Below are 16,601 nucleotides of genomic sequence, written 5' to 3'. Positions count from 1 at the left end.
CAATACAGCAAATACACGTGTACAAAAGCAATTCATAAATTAATTATTTTTAAAAAGGCAATGAAACTGAGTACCTGTGCACTTTAAAATATTTTTTCATTTTTACTAAAACTTGGCAATAACACGGTATTGGTATGTATTAGAATACATAGATAGATCTTACTAGGTTTGCATGAATTCTTTCAAATAGATAAAGACTGTTCATTTATTTTTCTGATTATAATTATTAATTACAAAAAGAAACCCACTGTAAAATATCTAGAACAAGGTAGGTACCTATCACAGCATTCAAAAGTTATCATTTTGAAAAAATGTGCTGTTTATTTTTATCTTAATTTTTTAATTCACTAATTCTCATTTGCTAATGCTAGCACAGATAGCATAAGTAGAACTTTGCACAGGTATATTTCTAGCTAAATTAATTAATAATAGCAATCCGAGCACCCTTCCAGTAATATGAACACGTCATTCAAGCACCCACTTTATTTTAAACGTATATATTTTTATCTATAGCATATTAATTGTCTGTGTGATGTGTAAAATGATATTTAAATATTTCATTACAGTTTTAAACAATGTACGATATGATATTACATAAAAATGTCAATGAGTTTGGATAAAGTAATAAAATTACATTTTTGTGCAAAGCAATGTTACAATACGTATGATTGATTTGTTATTAAAATAATTTTCCCTTACATTTGACATATTTATTAACTACAACACAACAATTAATGTCTTTTAAATAAATATTTACACTTAAATCAATCTGACTGGTCAATGTATGGCTTAATGCTTTAGGAACAAAGTTATGGGTGATTATACAAAAATGGGGTAACTTTTGAGGATATTTTGTTTACTATATTTTTTATATCAGATTGTTACAAATTAGGGTGTATATGATAGCTAATCTAGTGAATATATTGTTCCAAATCGGGCCAGCCAGTTTTTTAAGTAGATTGTGAGATATTTTAAATTTTCTGGAATTGGCCTCCAGGGGACTGACGAGGCTAACATGGTACTGATAAAAAACACAATTTTGTAATATTCTTAAAGAAATTGAATGAAAATTACTACAAATCTCTCAGTTTTAATAATGGCACATGTCTTTTAAGTATTAAAATCACTTAGTTACGTTTAAAAATGATAATTTACGTTTAAAAATGATAATTGTGATACTGGGAAAAAACAATGTCTCAAGTTTCAAAACAGCCTTCTGACATTTAACGCTACGTGAATATTCTTACTCTCTTACTTAACTTTTTCTACTTTGACTTAGTTTTACTTGATATTTCAAGTAATTCACAAACAATAGAAACAAAAAAACGGCCAAGTGCGAGTTGGAGTCCTAAAAAACCTATTTTTTATTATGTTTGTAACTTAAAATTTACACTTTTAGCAATTTTTCCTTATCTGTGTTATAAGACGTTGCTATTTACCAAGTAGAAGTAAACTATATAGCAGTTTATAGTAGACTGTATACACGGCAAGCATCCTGTGTGTTTTTTTATTCCCTTGCGAATATTGAATTTTGCGGAAATTTGCAGTATTAACGGATTGAGGTATCTTTTGATTGCGTTGCGTTATAAGTTTGATTTTTTTACAGCCCCAAGGGTTCTTAATCTTGAGTATCCAATATAAATTTCAGATTGATACCTCCACGCGTTCCAAAAAAAACGTCTTAACAGACAAACGGACAACAAAGTGAGCCTATAAGGGTTCTGTTTTTTCCTTTTGAGGTTCGGAGCCCTAAAAATCTACCAATATTTATGTTAAAAGTACTAATTATAGTAAAATTAAAAACCAAAGTCTCGAATGAAAGTCTCATCTGAGTTTTCATAAGAGCCCCTAGACATTTTTATAATGTTATTAAGTATATTAATTAACTTTTATGTTATTTTGAGGTAATTTTACTTCACAGTAATATACGTATACGTATTTATCTGATAAATATAAAAAGCTATGCCCTGAAAGCATTAAAATCATTAATTAAAATAAAATAAGATCTTTTTTAATAAAGTTTTTAGTAGTTTGTTTCAATAGCTCTTTTCTTTGCTACTCTTTCTTAAATGTTTCTTCCCTAGTCAAATTCAGGTTCTTTTAGCGTGGCGCAGGATGTTTTAAACTGAAATATAAAATAGAAATGCTTATACCAATAGCAATCAAGATAAAAGTTCTCAAAAACGACAGAATCATCAGTACTATGGGGTCGCGTCAGTCCTCTGGCACGATATCTGACAAAGGACTGATGCCAGCGGATTGATGAAAAGGGACTTAATATGAGGTTATAATCACAAATTATGTTTTTTTGCCTAATTTCTAATATCAACAAACTATATTTTTACAAATCATAGTTAACCATTTATAAATGAAAATAAAAATCGGATTAACAATAAAATAACGACTCACCATAGGACTGAAATGTTGACTGGCGCAGCAAGATTTTAGAGGACAAACACAACCCTAGCGCTGGTACAGTTATGACGGCCGTCAAAATATGCGGTGCACAAGTAACTTCATTACCAACATTAATACTTAGACAGGGATTTGACCTCGACTTGGTGATATTTAGCGAGAATTACGAATTTAAAAAACACACAACGGACTGACTAGTGAAAACGATGACAAAGTTTAATTTTATTTTTTAAATAAAATGGAAAACATTGCGTTATGAAAGTTGTAGTATATAATACTATGTACATCAAAGATTGTAGTGAATTAGTAAGTTTTCTTAAATCGATGATAATGTTTAAACGATAGTCACTTGATTGTTGGTTTTCGGAGTTGTGACATGCCAAAGTACTGACGTTTGAGGTATTAATTTATTTTTTTTATTCATTTGTATTTTAAATAAAGAAGTGAAATTGAGTGACCAAATAAAGGACGCTTCATTGTTTTAAAATAGATTGTTATTTGAATAAAATATAATAAGACTTTGTTTAAATTGGCTGATGACATCGAGTTACCCCATTTTTGTATATTCACCCTTATATAGAATAAAGAATACATACGCATTACTTATAAAATTGTACAGTACTGAAAATACGGAATCCTAGCGAAACTTAAATTTGGCCTTATGCCAGGCGGGAAAGTCGTAAAAGATTTCTTCTTTTTTAATCGGTCTACTCAAGATGTGTAAAAAAATATTTTTAAAAAATTATGTGAGTAGAATACATTTTATTGATATTTTATCAAATGTTCTATTGTATGCTGAAGGGAATAATAATTAAATTAATATACCAAACAAGTAAGTTTTGTATTTTACTATATTTTCATTGCTTGAATAATAATTTAATTTATATCACATTTGATCAGATCAAAGAGAGAAATGTCTCAAGGTCTCTTCAGTACCCAATTTGAGGTTTTAGAAAGTCATCTACATATTAATAAACCGACTTCTGAAAAATAATGAAGATTTCATAATAAGATAGACATTCTTAGTCGTTATGAAATATCAATTGCAAATGAGTAAGACTGATTTCAATATTACTGCAGAAAAATTAAGGATGATAAAAATAATGTCAATAAGAAAACATTCACTGTTAGTAGATAGAAGAAAATATATTTTATAGATGTGTTAGTGAAAACTTTTGACACTCGAAAGATTATGAAATGCAATGGCAGTGAATCTAAATAGAGGAAGCAAAAGCATAAAACTGGTCAAACATTAAAAAATATAAGGTGTATTAATATTTACTGAAATTGTTAGTGAATATACCTTGTATTGTATATTTATCTACGTCAGTTTTCCCGCGCAAAAGAACCCATAGACAATCCAGATTTTGCAAAACTTATTAAAAATACCTAGCCAACTATGGTTAATGGTAGTGTTTCTAAATGTGTAAATTTTATTATAGATCTATTGCATATTATTATTTATATTATGAGCATAATAAATACTACAACATCCATTTTATTAAAATAGATGCGAATACATTGATTTATTTCGTGATTATTATAAAAATATTACTTATATCACGTTTCACTTGTATGTACAGACCATAACATCACTGTTCTTAATTTGATTCATCACTAGTCGTAAAAAAATACAACTCGTCACTGGATTATGATTCCCGATAAAAAGAAAACATAAGGCAAAAATGTCAAAAATCTATAGTATATCTGATTAGTACTTGTATATAGTTTTTATACACGAATGAACCCCTCAACTAGAACTGAAAACAAAATTAAATAAAAAATACATTATTAGGCCAATTCCTAAATTCTTACGTCACTAGATGGCGTTGCGCCAAAAAGTGAAAATTTTATTATTTTTTTATTTCCGTACAGATGTCACTGTATGAAATGTCAAACATGTGTGATATTGATTTTTATACAAAATCTAGTCATAGTTTTATCAAGTCCTAGGTAGCCTAGAAATAGTCAAATGATATCGATTGTATCTATTCAAATGGTGTATATTGTAAGTTATCTATGACGCAGAGTTATTGTACTGCGGCCGACCCGCCAACTCTAGTAAATATCTGTCGGGATGCTCTATCCAGTCCGCTGCTGAGATCTTTACCTGGAATTCGAAAATAATAAAATAATTAATTATAAAGAAATTTTTTCCTTCCAATAAATTAATGTTAATTTGCTAGAATTTTTTTTTTGTAGATTTATATCCGTTTTTTATTTTAAAATTATTGAAAATATAATGACTACACGTGTAAAATTGTAATAATAAACTCACACTACATTTGATCACAAATACATGGCAATGAAAATAATCTCTAAAATAAATAAGCAAATTATTATTAAATTTGATCTTATTTTTCCTAAATTATATGTCATCAAACAAATGTAATATTACACCATTATCATCATTTAAATAATCAGCTACATACATTCCTCTGCCGCTCGGCCTCCTTCACCTGCCACTTCTTGATATCGAGCTGTGTCTCCCGCAGCGCCTGGTCTCCGCAGCCCCACACCTACACCACAATCATGGACTTTTATATTACATTAAAACGTTACTTTAAAATCCCACAGATTACCATAGAAATTAACAAAATAATTCATGAAAAATAGCACAACATAATATACAGGGTGAAGTTTTCAATTGGGCATGGTAAGCAAATTTTGAAAACAAATTCGATCTCGTCTACCACGCCCAGTTGAAAACCCTATATTTATTTATGAATTGTCAACAAAGGATACAGGCACAAAATAATATATTATTTTACATAGCTTATTATTAAATGGATGGTTTGCCGTACCTTCAATATTAGGAAATTCCAGCATTACAAAGTACTGTATGCACTAACCTCAATGGCCCTCAGCTGGTAGGGCACGCCCTGGAAGCGGAAGCCGTCGAAGGCGTCGTTGATGTCGAGCAGTGGAGCCCTTGGGTCGGCGCCGGCGCGCAGGCCGCGCGGGTAGCCGCGGATGTGCGTGTTCAGGTACAGCATGCGCGCGCCCACCTCCACCACGCAGAACCTGCACGTGTACGTAACGACATGTACTGTTTCGCGTGTACGTAACGACATGTACTGTTACACGTGTACGTAACGACATGTACTGTTTCGCGTGTACGTAACGACATGTACTGTTTCGCGTGTACGTAACGACATGTACTGTTACGCGTGTACGTAACGACATGTACTGTTACACGTGTACGTAACGACATGTACTGTTACGCATGCACGTAACAACATGTACTGTTACGCGTGTACGTAACAACCTGTACAGTTACGCATGCACGTAACAACATGTACTGTTATGCGTGTACATAACAACATGTACTGTTACAAGTGTAAGTAACGACATGTACTGTTATGCGTGTACGTAGCAACATGTACTGTTGCAGCGTATGTTGTATAAGATTCATTACTGTATCATGTGTGTGTGCGTGAGTGTTATACGAACTGTAGCGGCGCGCAAGCGGCAAACTCATGAGTGTGCGCGTGTTTGTACATATGTGTATGTATGTATGTATACGTGTTTGCAGCGACCGTACTGGAAGAGTTCGCAATCAATCGCAGTATTGGTAACTGTGTGTGTATATGGGTCGGGTGTGGGTGCTCACTTGGGGTAGAGCTGCAGCAGCGCGCAGTCGGCGCTGCCCCAGTACGTGTGCGTCTCGCGCCACTCCTGCGGCGACGCGACCACCACGCGCACTTCGTCGTCCCCCGCGCTCCCGCCTGACACCACCACTAGCGTCGGGCCTCTGCGGGAGTATACAATATAATATAAATTTATAAAGAATAGAAAAAAAATCGATCACGAGGCGGGACTCGAGCCCGCATCCTTTCACGCCAATTCAGGTCAAATGCTTGACCAACTCGGCCACTCGTGACCCGCCAGAGCGATCAAATTTATTCTATTCTTTCAGTTTCATGTGTCTAAGGGACACACCGCGCGCCATCTATTAATGATTAACAACCATCTCAACCAATACGAAACATTTTTCAATGAATACAATATTGCAACGATGGAACACGACTTTTTTGTTGAATTTGATATTTTTGGTTTTATGGCATTCAAATGCTTTAAAAAAAATCATATTCAGTATACTATATGTTAAGAAAATAAACATGTACAAATCAGGTATGGTGTATGTTTGTGTGTGTGTATGCAGGTACCGGTAGGCGAGCGTGTGGTGCAGGAAGCGGTTGGCGCCGAGCCCGTGCTCGCCGGACGAGTAGAGCGGCGCCCAGTGCGAGGGCAGCGCGCACACGAGCCGCGACAGCCACGCCGCGCTCGCGCTCGTGCCCGGCGGGGGGCGCAGCGGCCGTGTGTACACCTGCAAACAACACATTGATACACGTCCACCAAATAAACATCAAATTTAAAAAAAAATTACAATTTTTTACAAGATTTCACATAAATAATTTCACAAAAAAACACTGTGGTACTTTTAAACTGAATGTCTTGTAACTGCATCGAAAAATTTATTGCAAGCTAAACAAAATTGGTTTTTCAGAGAGCCACCCGACCACAATCAAAAGCAAACAAGTCGTTTTGGAAAAGAAGCATCATGATGCGCATCAATTGGTCTTTACAATTTTGAATTCATCGGTGTTGTTTATGAAAACTTAGAAAAGCAATGGTCCAAGTAACGAACCTTGCGGGACACAACACATACTAACACAAGAATAAGTATTTCCACGGACTACTTCACTTTCTGTAATCTATTCGAAACATAAAATGCTCATCTGCCAAGACAGAAAAGCACCACTAGTACTATGGCTGCGTAGCTTTCTTATCAAAAAAGTCGTGGTCAACCTTATCAAAAGCTTTACTTAAATCTCTGTCTGTCTAGGACCATTCGTAATCGGTTATAACCTCATCACTTTTTAAATTGTATCATCAATATTGGGCATTTTAGATTCTAAAACGTATTATCAAGTGGAGATGCGGCTCAAAACTAAATGGTCCTTCGAGTCGGATTCTAACTTCCATACTTGCATACCTTCATGTATCAAATCATCAAATTTAAAGAGCATTACTGATGCTTCGAGGCGGTTTCTACAACCTGCGAAGTGGTCCTTCTAGCTGGATCTTACTATAGGGCATTACTGACCCTTCGACGCGATTTCTGCAAACTGCGAAATGGTTCTTCGAGCCGGATCTTACTCTAGGGCAATAATGTTTTTTCAAGGTGATCTCTGCTAACTGCGAAGTGGTCCTTCGAGCCGGATCTTACTCTCGGGCAGTAATGTTCCTTCGAGGCGATTTCTGCAAACTTTGATGGTCCTTCGAGGCGGATCTCACCTGAGGCAGTGCAGCGGCCACCAGCCAGGCCGCGGAGGTGGGCAGCAGCGCGGCGCTGGGCCCGGCGCGCTCCAGCACGGGGGTCGCCAACTCGATGCCCGTGCCGCTCTCGCCGGGGCTCGCCTCCAGCTGCGTCTCCAGCTCGCGGTGCCGCGTGGCCAATAAGTGAACGCAGTACCTGGTACAGCAAACACATGCATAATGTAATAATATGTAGTTAAAAAAAACTAAAAAACACGCTTTTCATAGAAAACCGAACTAAAAAATAGAAAATTTTATCAAATTATTGTATTGTCATCGGTCCTCAATAAATCTACAAAGTTTGAACGAAATCTGGCCGTTTAAAGTGGGTCAAAATCGCGCCCAAAGAAGTCGGTTACAAACATACAGGTGAAGCTAATATAAAGCGTGTAAAAATTGTACGATACGAGACACATATTGTATCATGTTAAAATTGAACAATCGATACTGAAGTATTAAAAATTTAAGAGTTGGTTCGATGAACTAATTCCAGGAACTATTTTTTTTTGCAAAAATCAATTAAAAAATCATATCAGCTAATGAAATGTGTGACATGCTTAAAATAATTTTTAAGAAGCAGTAAAATAACATATCCGAAATGGAGCTCTATTACCTGTGTACAGGGAATATAAGGCGGTGACAGTGCTCCTCTAACCAGCGTACCACGAAGCCCACGCTGTGCGAGTCCTTGTTGTTAAAGCAGCCTTTGACCACTGCTGTTAATGTTTTATTTATCTGCAATAGTATAATATACATCAAAACACAAATACAATAGAGACAATAGAGACAACAATTTGAAGAAGAATATTACGCACTTTAGGTAAACCAAACTAAAATAAAGCATACCAGTAAACAAGTCTGTGGTCCTTCAGGGTAGTAGTCCATAGATAACTTATAGCTAACATATAGGAGGCTTCGCAAGTCGTCTGGCGTCACCGTAGCCTCCTCTGTGTCGGTGCAGAACATTCTAAAAATACATACAACAATAAATCCCCGGTGATGGCGAGTTCCATGATGTAAGATGACGATAGATTCCTAAACAACTGACTGAATTATAAAGGATAACATTGTTAGTACCCAAATAGAATTAACCATTTAAAAAATAAATGCAGTGGTGATATTTAAATGTGATGATGGTCTTTGAAAAATTCTGAGTATACGTAACAAGCTTAAAATGATAAATATTAAAATAAAGACAACTCGAGACACGGCCTTTCAATTTTCTTCTTTCTCAATATATAAAATTTACTAACTTTTGTCGATAAGCCAAAATAATTGGGTCCTGAAACATCTTTACCTAACATAAGTTTCGATGATGACACTATCGTCCAACATGGCGAGTATCCTCTCGCACTGCTGGCGGAACGCGGCCAGCGGGATGTGCTTGTTCTTGCACTTGCCCAGCTTGTGGATGTAGCGGTAGAACTGCCGCGCCAGCTCCGGGTACCGTGGGAACAGGTACTTCTGGAAGATTGCAGAACATTTTACGTTGGTGCTGCTCTATCTATTGCTATACTGGCCAACCACAAAATAGGTAAACAATCTATTGGAATACTTGATGCGGAAAAAATGTAGAGGTACTTATATCGCATGTTAAATAATGTACGTAAGTTTTCATTAACTATCTGATCGACTACAATAAATAAAGTTATATACTTAGTAGATATATTTTATTGATAAAAAAAATATTTTTGAGAAATAAACTGTAAAGGGTGGTGTATCGTTCCTTTTTATATTATGCGATAAAATAAATACAACTTACTGTGAATGAATTTTCTGTGACACCATTGACGCCATCTTCTTTTTGGGATCGTTGAACCAGTAACTGCAAGTAAAATTATACAAGGTTCATGAAATTGTTTGCTTTTTGAAATCAAATCAGTTTACATCAAGTTTCTAGTTTTCTCTTTCTTCATCTTAAAACACACTTCAAACTAGTTTTAAATTAGGTAGGTACAGACTTTTAATAAACACAAGTTTTCATTTTCGTTAAATAAATTTGATAAAATATATTTCATTGGTACTTATCCAAAACAATTTCTCTATCATTCATTTTACTACTGTGATAAGGTAAAGGAAATCCAAATAGCAGCCTCAAACGAATATTTTGTTTGTCAATTATTATTTATTAATGGAAATTTATTTGGCTATCGAATAGAATGTCTAGTTTAAAAGCGAGTAAAAACATTGCAATTTACGTAACAATGTAATCAGCCGATAGCAATTTGCTTGAGTCTTAATTAATAATATAAATACGACGGTAATCCTGATTGATCGAAAACGGTGTCCATGACTTTGGTAATTTGTATCACATGATCTTCTGCCGTTTTATCTATGCTTTAAATAAGGAAACAGTGCAATTTGCTACTCTTAGTCGTATGTTCGTTGGATGGATTTAAAAATATCCAAGAATATTCAATATTCAAGAAGTTAATTGATGATACGATGCATTTTTAGATAAATGTATTTAATGAATAGATTGTGTTCAAAGAGAGATTGTTTTCAAGTGCCGATTGCACTTGTTCACGTCGCTCATTTATGACAATTTTGATCCCATGTGAATCTTAACGGCCTTACTTATAAAAAGTTAAACAATGGATAAATGTCAACCATTTCCTACCATAGCTGTGTCCTGCTCTTGCTCACATGAAACGTCATTCATAAAAACAAGACAGGTTATTGCAATAACTAATCTATTGCATAGCGAATGGGTAACATTTTATAAGTAAGACCGTAAATCTTTAAAATGCATCAGAGACAATAATTTTGTATTGACATTTAACCATGCTAGTAGTTTGTTTTCCTCAAAAAAAAAACATGGTGTATTTAAATGGCAATATTTATATTCATATAAGTACTATTAGTTATATGTAGTATGTATGTAAGTTTCGTAAGTATGAAAAAACATTCAAATTGTTACAAGTTATCGGAATCAACTCCTGAGTATTTCAACGTAGATAAAGCAGGGAAAGACCCGATGTATCAAGTATAATTAATGAAAACGAAACGATACAATTAATATTTTCTCTATTTAGGGCATTTTTTATTTATGTCTTTAATAACTACATCCCAAAACCATATAAGTTTGGGTGGCATTTTTTTTTCAATTAACCGACCATACAGATTTTTAACACAAACAAATACATAGTACATAATATATTAATAATACTGAGGGTTCTAGGTTCTTAATAGATTAACTTACTCGTTATTTATTTGTATATCTGTTTATCTATTTTTTTCTAATACTCTAATCTAATTTAGATAAGGTTTAAACATAAAAAGTTGTCATTGTTCGTTATAGTTCCATTCAAATCACGAATTACATATTATTGTATACGTTTAGCCGTGAACAAGAATCAGTTGAGAGAGTATTTATCAACATTTACATACGTTTTATTAGCATTCACTCATCAATGAATCCCTTTTCCGTCACTTGACATTATACTCAATTAAAGTCGAACTAATACAACAAAATGGTCACTCAAATAAAAAAAAACCTCAACGGAATATGCTCATTCAAAAATATCCCACATAAATCATAGTCACCGTACCTTACAAGTGGGTTTAGCGGTGGCTTTCTTCCGTCGCCGTAAATTCTTTACTTGTATACCAATAATAGTGTATCTCAAGTCACTAACTATCGTGCGATCCATCGCGACACATGTTTCGCTCCACACTAAACAAATAAACAGCACAATGCTGGGATTTGTCGATAAGATATCAACTGATCGATTGTAATCATCGTGATTTTGTTCGACTCTGATTGTAAATGCACTCTAGTGCAAGAGCTGCTGAAATAAATGATAAACCATCTCGTGTCATAACATCGTTTCGTAAATTGTCGTTAATATGTTTACAGATAGCGTACAGTTTTTACCTCTATTAAAATTATAGTAATTGGATTTAGATTAGATTACGAATGAATAATTACGATTGTTAATTTAAGAAAATGTTGTACAGTCATTTGCTTTAATATAGTTAGGTAGTTACGGCAGATGAAATCAGTGTAATAAAAAAAAATTGTTTGCTCAGCATTATTCAGCACTGCTGCACTATAGTTTTTCCTGCATCTCTGTCACGCAAATTTCCTGTTTTATGGGTAAGTTTTTATTAAAATAATACGTAGTGACATATGTGACAAATTATATTATTGCTAGGTGGATGTAATCTGTAAAGTGCTTTTTGCGCCCATCATTTTCATAAAGTGTTATGGCAAATAATAGAAAAATAAATGTTCGTTGCTGTGCCATTAAAAATAATTAGCATGTGATTTCAAGAGCAGTTTCCCGATTTTTGGATATTAATAAAAATAAGTAATCAGTTCTTTCCCTCTTGCTAGACAGCAAGTTACTGCTCAAGTTACTATTTGTCTTGCAAATTATTGAACGCAAACATCGTATCATTGTATTACACGATTTTTTCCAATTAGATAGAGACCGTCATACATGTGGGTATAAATAATCCACTATGAAGTGCCGAACTATTTCCGCACATCAAAAACCCACGTGTCGTACTTCGGTATCTCTCGCGCACGTCTAGATCATGTGAATTCACTTATCAGTAACATTCCGTGCAATTAATCACCATCATTACGCGACGTGAGTGCTCTCAGTAAATTAGCCAGCGCTGTGACGTCACAACTATGGAGGCAACAGGTTAATAGGTTAATAATCTATACTTATGAAAAAACGATTTTCTGTTTGTTTATTTCAGTTACTCTTTTCGTTAATGGCTCTTAGACTATGCGATTAATTACGCACATTGTAATTAATAATTATACATATTTATCGTTGTATTTAATTGCATTTCTTTTATTTCATTATTCCCTTATTTAATATTTTTTTATAATTAACTAAAATATGCAATAGCGGCTCCAGTTTAGTGCCGTGAATTCACGTACAAAGGAGAATGACCACGGGTGGTATCGGTAAAATTTTAGTTGTGCCACGTATTCATGATATTGTTAATTCTTATTTGTATTTATAATGATCATATGTATCAATATTAAGTCTTAATTATACCGGATAAATTGAAATAATAGTAAAAGTTATTCTATTGAAACATGTATGACCACGTATGGAATCGGTAAAATAGGTACTAGTTGTGTCACGTGTTCGTGATATTGTTAATTCCTATTTGTATTTATAATGATCATATTTTTATCACTATTAAGTCGTAATGATACCGAATAAATAGTAATAAAAGTAAAAGTTTTCGTTTTGACACATACCTAAGTATATCTATCTCTCTTGCAAGCGTCCTGCGTCATATGTCATAGTTTCTATTTGAAATGAATGTTGAATGAATGTGTTCGACGTTATTTATTTTGAAATAATGTTTATTACGATTAACTTTTCACATTAGTACCTATTGTAAATTAAAATATTACCTATGTAATAAATGTAAAACTTAACGTTCATCGTTAGTTTAAACTCGATAAAGTATTTTTCTAAAGTGTTGAATAACACTATTGTTTTATTTTTATTGTCGCGAACTGCGGCTTATTTACATAAAAACTTTAATCGTTTCTAAAAGTACTAACATCAAGCTTTAAATTGAGCTGTATTTCATCTTGACACAATAAGTTTGATTGCGATACCAAGTGCCATAGTAACTTGGGCAATCTCCTTTACACGACATAAGTTGTGTCTTACACATTAGCGTTTACCATAGCCCATAGGCGACCCACCTTTGTTAACTATGATATTAGTATTTTCTAGTGTTTTATTTTACGCGGATGGATTATGGTCACGTGGTCATGTGCTCACGCTCGCTGCAAAGTGTGCGAAAGGTCGAGATCTAATATATATTATAAAGGCGAAAGTTTGTAAGGATGTATGGATGTATGGATGTTTGTTACTCTTTCACGTAAAAACTACTGAACCGATTACAATGAAATTTAGCACACATATAGAGGGTAACTTGGATTAACACATAGGATAGTTTTTATCCCGGAAATCCCACGGGAACGGGAACTATGCGGGTTTTCCTTTGCAAACGCGGGCGAAGCCGCGGGCGGAAATCTAGTAATATTATAATGTTTGAATCGCGTTTAAAATCCGTTAAAATCTTTAATTTCTAAACTATGATATTACAAAAGTAACTTGATGAGTACACAATGTTTTCTTTTAACAATTATATTAACTACAACAATATGTCTATCTATAGTCTATACTAATATTATAAAGCTGGAGAGTTTGTTTGTTTGAACACGATAATCTCAGGAACTACTGGTCCGATTTGAAAAATTCTTTTGGTGTTAGATTGCTCATTTATCGAGGAAGGCTTATAGATCTTAGTGTAATGATATATATATCATAACGCTAAGACTAACAGGAGTGGAGCCACACGGGTGAAGCGCAGCTAGTATAATTATTATGATAGTATTATCTGTTTGTTACTTAGAAATATACAAATATCATTGAAATACCGTGTCATATTGCAGGGTAATCATATAAACTGTAAAGTAACTGAGATAAGATATACAGAATACTAAGAATAATCTAAAGTATCATCCCAAGTCAAATAGACAGTAGACTAGTTACAATTTTGCAGGTTTTTATTTACAAATATAATTTTTACATTTGAATGGTTATTGATGTCTTTTGTGTCCAATATCTAATACCTAATACTAGCTGACCCAACAGATTGACCTGTCTTGGACAAAGTGTCAAACCTGTGAAGTTTATATGGCCGTCATGTTTTTTGCATTTTCTTAACTTTTTGGTGCAAGTTTCTTAAGGTTTTCTTTCATAAGATCCTTTTCCTGACAGTTACAAATACATCAAAATAAGAATTATCGAAATAGGTCCAGCCATTCACACATGATGCCGTGACAAAGGGAATTATGGATTCATTTTTATATTTAGAGATATATAAATTCAATTAACCTCTCAACCACCGAGCGGCCAGATCCGACCGCGACACTATAGATTTTCTATTGTGTCTGTGATTCCGGGGCCTGATGGATTAATGCAACTATGCAAGAATGAACCTTTTTCTGATAGGTATTAAGTAAAACTATGAATCAATAATTTGTTGTTTATTGATAATAAGATAGGACAATAGATAAATGAATAAATTCAGAGAAAGAAAGATATCTTTGTAGCATAGATTTTGTTGAGTAATCAGTTTTATTTTTCATTTCTGTAAAAGTTCATTGTTGTTAAAATTTATTAATAACAATGACATAACCTTTTTACATGTTTAAAGATATTGAGGATGTTGTAAAAGTATTCTTGGTATTTTATGATTTATCATCACATAGTGCAATAAAAAATAAAGTTAAAAAGTTATTAATAGAAACTTGTCATTTGTGTATCTTTGTTTTTTTAATATTTGCAATAAATTTTATTGTTACAATATTGCACCTTGCACAGTTATGATTCAAGGATAATAATTCATTTAATTGTTTTGGCAACTCGGCTTTGTTTTTACCTTTCCTTCCCTGTTTGCCAGCTTTTAACCTTGTAGAAAGATCCTTCTAGTAGAAACTATTCTTTCTTTACTTTAAGTGGAAAAACAATTCATTTCAAGTAACAATATAATTATACAGTTCACTTGTAAATTACGAAAATTATCAAATATTTGTGAAGTTGCGAATTGACGTCATTGTTTGTTGTGAGTAGTTCTTATCAATGCTACAACGAAAATTCACAATCTCGAAGGACGATATAGATCGCGACTAAATAGAAATAGAATTTTCCTCAATCATTCAAGATTATTCTAAGACCTGTCTACTGAATTAGTAACGTAAATGTTCGTAGAAACGTTTATATTGTATGTAATGTTATGCTAATCAAATCATAACCTTACCTTGCCGAGTTTTTCTACAGGGACGAGTGACAAAGGTTGGCTTTCCGCTTTTTCTTGCTGACCTTGCAGCTCCCCGCTGGACCCAGACCTCGTCCCACGAGTGGAACCCCGTGGGGTGCTGGTCCCACTTCCACTACCATCTGTAGCACTCTTTTCATGACTACTATGATTACCCATCACTTAAACACTACAATATCATTGGTAAACGCTTTAACACTGAGTTCACTTTTCTTGGATTTTTTTTCACGATGGCTTGACAATAAGCCCGTCAATAAGCACTCACAGACAAGATAAATTCAAGTGATTTGTTTGAGAATAAAATATTGTCGAGACGAAACAAACAAATTCTTCGTGAATCATATGATGTGTCAGCTGTCAACTGTCATTTGAAACTGACGTATACATTTAAATTTAGTAACAGTTTTCTATTATTTACTCTATTATTTTCTAAATAATTTGACTTTCAACTACCGAACGTTCGTCCAATATTTTATGCAATATCAAATCCTTAGATCAAATCAATATTAACTTATTTAAATACTTTCATTTTGTTTTTATGTCCCGAGAATATTTCAGATCACAATCGATCGATTGTCTTTTCTATAATTTTTTTAATTTCGTGAAAAGTAATCGCGTGCGTGCTTGCGCTTTCTTTTTTAATCGATATAGCCAGGATATAGCTATGTGGTACTTTAAACTGCTATTAAATTTTTAATAAAAAAAATAAAGGATTTTTTTTCAAGGTCTGATATTTTATCGTCGGTAAACAAAAATTAGTTAGCATTAGAACCTTAATTTTTTATATTTTCAGCTAAGCTACTTTTTTCATAAAATATATCATACGGCTTCGCCCGCGTATAATAGTATTTCATTTTCTATTACAATAAGGTGTAGGTTCATGAATAAGAAAAAAAAACATGTTTCAATTATTAAATTATTTTTATGGGCATAATTTAACATTTATTTATAACAATAAATTATCACAGAGTAAAGATATACGGAATAAAAATTACAATTTTTATCATATTAAATTGAGCTATTATTACTAC

General features: G+C 33.5%; 1 protein-coding gene across 1 annotated transcript; it reads right to left on the bottom strand.

The window, feature by feature from the left end:
- Nucleotides 1–2,993: 2,993 nt before the first annotated feature.
- Nucleotides 2,994–15,926, bottom strand: LOC149898837 (uncharacterized). The gene is made up of 11 exons (XM_090114367.1): nucleotides 15,553–15,926; nucleotides 9,500–9,562; nucleotides 9,035–9,201; nucleotides 8,584–8,704; nucleotides 8,351–8,472; nucleotides 7,717–7,894; nucleotides 6,585–6,745; nucleotides 6,029–6,169; nucleotides 5,268–5,439; nucleotides 4,848–4,934; nucleotides 2,994–4,525 (listed from the first exon to the last, which is right to left on the bottom strand). The coding sequence occupies exons 1-11, from the start codon at nucleotides 15,727–15,729 to the stop codon at nucleotides 4,433–4,435; spliced, it is 1,482 nt and encodes a 493-aa protein (XP_089970493.1). The 5' UTR covers nucleotides 15,730–15,926; the 3' UTR covers nucleotides 2,994–4,432.
- Nucleotides 15,927–16,601: the final 675 nt, after the last annotated feature.

Source organism: Colias eurytheme, chromosome 21, assembly GCF_061535395.1.
Source record: "Colias eurytheme isolate Ceu_HAF_F1 chromosome 21, ilColEury1 Martin Lab GWU primary, whole genome shotgun sequence".
Taxonomy (NCBI): domain Eukaryota; kingdom Metazoa; phylum Arthropoda; class Insecta; order Lepidoptera; family Pieridae; genus Colias; species Colias eurytheme.
Note: the sequence above shows the minus strand (reverse complement) of the source record. Positions and strands in the feature narration are given on the sequence as shown.

Coding starts and splice junctions, on each gene's coding strand:
- LOC149898837 (XM_090114367.1), bottom strand. CDS start 15,729: ATGGGTAATCATAGTAGTCATGAAAAGAGTGCTACAGATGGTAGTGGA. Junction 8,473..8,583: donor GACCACAGACTTGTTTACTG/GTATGCTTTATT, acceptor ATACTATTGCAG/ATAAATAAAACATTAACAGC. Junction 6,170..6,584: donor CACCACACGCTCGCCTACCG/GTACCTGCATAC, acceptor ATACTCCCGCAG/AGGCCCGACGCTAGTGGTGG.